Source organism: Lycium ferocissimum, chromosome 8, assembly GCF_029784015.1.
Source record: "Lycium ferocissimum isolate CSIRO_LF1 chromosome 8, AGI_CSIRO_Lferr_CH_V1, whole genome shotgun sequence".
Lineage (NCBI taxonomy): Eukaryota > Viridiplantae > Streptophyta > Magnoliopsida > Solanales > Solanaceae > Lycium > Lycium ferocissimum.
The window spans coordinates 59062500-59065246 of NC_081349.1; the positions used below are offsets into that span (position 1 = coordinate 59062500).

General features: G+C 40.8%; 1 protein-coding gene across 1 annotated transcript; it reads left to right on the forward strand.

Moving 5' to 3' along the window:
* Window positions 1-1668: 1668 nt before the first annotated feature.
* On the forward strand, window positions 1669-2319 carry LOC132066511 (uncharacterized). The gene has a single exon (XM_059459814.1). It carries the CDS (start codon window positions 1669-1671, stop codon window positions 2317-2319), a length of 651 nt encoding a protein of 216 aa, XP_059315797.1.
* The last annotated feature ends 428 nt before the right edge of the window (window positions 2320-2747 follow it).

Here is a 2747-nt window from a genome sequence, read left to right on the forward strand (position 1 = left end):
TGGGACACCCTCTATTTTACTTATTGTTTTTAGTTCCGAGCTGCGTCCCGAAGTTAGATTATGTTCTATTCATTATCTTAGAGGTTCCATAGGTAGACGTTATTTCTGTGGGTAGTTGTTAAAGTCATTACTTGACTCTTTGGGTGTTGCTAAGTTTTATAACGATATATTTATGACAAACTTCTGCTGATTTTTTTTTTTATTTGATGGTGGTCTTGATTTAGTTAATTATTTATAACATATTGATATAATTATCGAAAGAGGTTAGACGATTATTGATTTTATAAGGTGCTTCCGGTGTTGTTCATAGCATCGGATGCCTGTTACGCCTAGAGTGGGTTTTGGGTCGACAAGCTTGGTATCAGAGCCTATGTTTAGATATGTCCTAGGATGTGTCTGTGTCTATGGATCTGTGTCTAGTGGAGTCTTCCTTGTACAGCCTGATCACCTGCATGATCGAAAGACTACCAGGGCATTTATAAGTGTTTCTCATTCTTCTTTATTCTAGATTGTGCTATAGAGCTTGAACTTCCGTTAGGATCATTCTGATGTGTCCGATAATTCTTGCCTCACAGAAATGGCTTTAAGTCATGTGGGGACTGCTAATCAAGGAAACAATGGGGCTTCTGGTTCATTATTTGGCGGACGAGCCGTAAGGATCACTAATGGCGCCACTGCTGAGACAACTACTGGGTTGAAAACGGTAATGGAGACCAAGCGCCAAGTGCTCCAGTTGCCCCTGCTACGGGCGTGGCTGATATTAGATCGATGCAGAATGTGATCCAAATGCTTACTACTCTTTTTTCTGCCCAACAACAGCGTGGGGGTGCAGCTCTGACACTTTGTGGTGGGGGAAGGCTTAAGCACTTTTGGTTGGCTAAATCCGCCAAGTTCTTTGGTTTGTGAGAGGAGGATGATCCCTAGTACTTTATGGATGAGACTTTCAAAGCTCTAAAGGCCATGGGTGCTCATGGTACTGAACCTGTGGAATTTGCATCATATCAATTGAAAGATGTTGCTCATGCTTGGTTCAAATTGTGGGAGATTGAATGAGGTAATAATGCTTCAGCTCCTACTTGGGCTGAATTTGAGGGGGCATTCATGGAGAGGTTTCAATCTGATGAGGAGCGATTTGATATGGCTACTAAGTTTGAGAAGATTGAGCAGGGCACTATGTCTGTTCGTGAGTACAACTTGAAGTTCACCCGTCTGCCGAGGTATGCGGCGTATATGATTCCGACTAAAAAGCACAAGTTGACTCGATTTGTGTGTGGTTTAGTGCCGTGTATCAAGTATGTGTGTGCTACTGCTGCTATGTCTCCTACTTGTACATCTTCATCTTTGGTTGGGTTCGCGGAGCAAAAAGAGAATTGGAAGGGCGAAGAGATGCTTGAAAGGGAACAAAGTAAGAAGACCCGATCTACGGGTCGTTTCACTGGTTCGTATGATGGAGGGCAGTGGAAAGGAAATTCTACACCTGATCAGTTTATTTCTCAGCCTAATGTGGGCATTCCATCTGGGGGACAAGGTCAGAGGAACAATAATCAGAACATGTATTCGCAGGGTGGTAATAGACACTCATCTGGATAGGGGGGGGGGGATCGTATTTGTCATCATTGTGGTATAAGAGGTCATATTAAAAGGGAGTGTAGGAAGTGGCTGCGTGAAATGGCTAACTCTTCTGGCCATAGGAATAATCCGTCTGATAGTAATGCTAACAACACTCTTAATGCTCGTGGTAATGGGGATGGTAAAGCAGTTGCTAACACCGCTAATGGGGGAAAAGCTCGACTTTATGGTTTGACTTGTAAGGAGGCGAAGGAAGAACCTGACGTCATGGTCACAGGTATTCTAACTATATGTTCTCTTGAAGCATATTCGTTGATCGATTCGAGTTCAAGTTTTTCTTCTATAACTCAGTATCTTGCCCTTGATTTTGGTGTGAAACCCAAACAATTGTTAGAACCCTATACTACGAATACCCCTACTAGTATTCTCGTTATTGCTTCTAGAATCTATAGAGATTGTGTAGCCGTAGTTAATGGCCGGGAGACTACTTCAGATTTGATGGAAATAGGAATGGTGAACATTGAAGTGATCATGGGGATAGACTGGCTTTCCAAATGTTATGCAATTCTAGGTTGCCCATTAAAAATAGTTAGTCTTGTATTTCTAGATGAACCCATTATGATTAAAAGAGTAATATCGTTAAATCTCGAGGTAGACTATAGGTGTGAATCCCTTATTTCATTCTCAGGCTTGTCTGGTGTAGTTGTAGGAGTCTCTGTGAGGATCATATGCTTATTGTCAGAGCAGTAAATGAGATTCATTTGAAGACAACCTGCAATATAAAAGAACTCTTGAAATTTTTGAAAATTTAAGGTTTAATAAAGAATCTTAGGCCATTACTTTCATTCGGGGATGAATGATCCTAAGAGGGGGATAATGTAACATCTCGCAAATCCGAGTTAGGTGTGAATGTGAAATAATTGGGGTTTAGATGTCATCTTAGCTATATATATCCCTTCGGGATGGGTACAGTGTTAAATGATCTTTTTGGGGTCAAACGAGATAAGGAGGTTTGTTAGAAATCCTGAAATTCGTCTAAGTCTAAAACAGTTTTCAGTTATGTCCATTTTTCAGGTATTTGCGTTTGGAACTTGGGAAAACTCACGGCATGAAATTTGTAGGTATTTAAAATAAATTTCCAATGATATATAATAGAGGCCAAACAAAGCTCTGTACAA

Bases quoted from the DNA above. Each gene is read 5' to 3' on its own strand.
- LOC132066511 (XM_059459814.1), top strand. From the start codon at position 1,669: ATGGCTAACTCTTCTGGCCATAGGAATAATCCGTCTGATAGTAATGCT.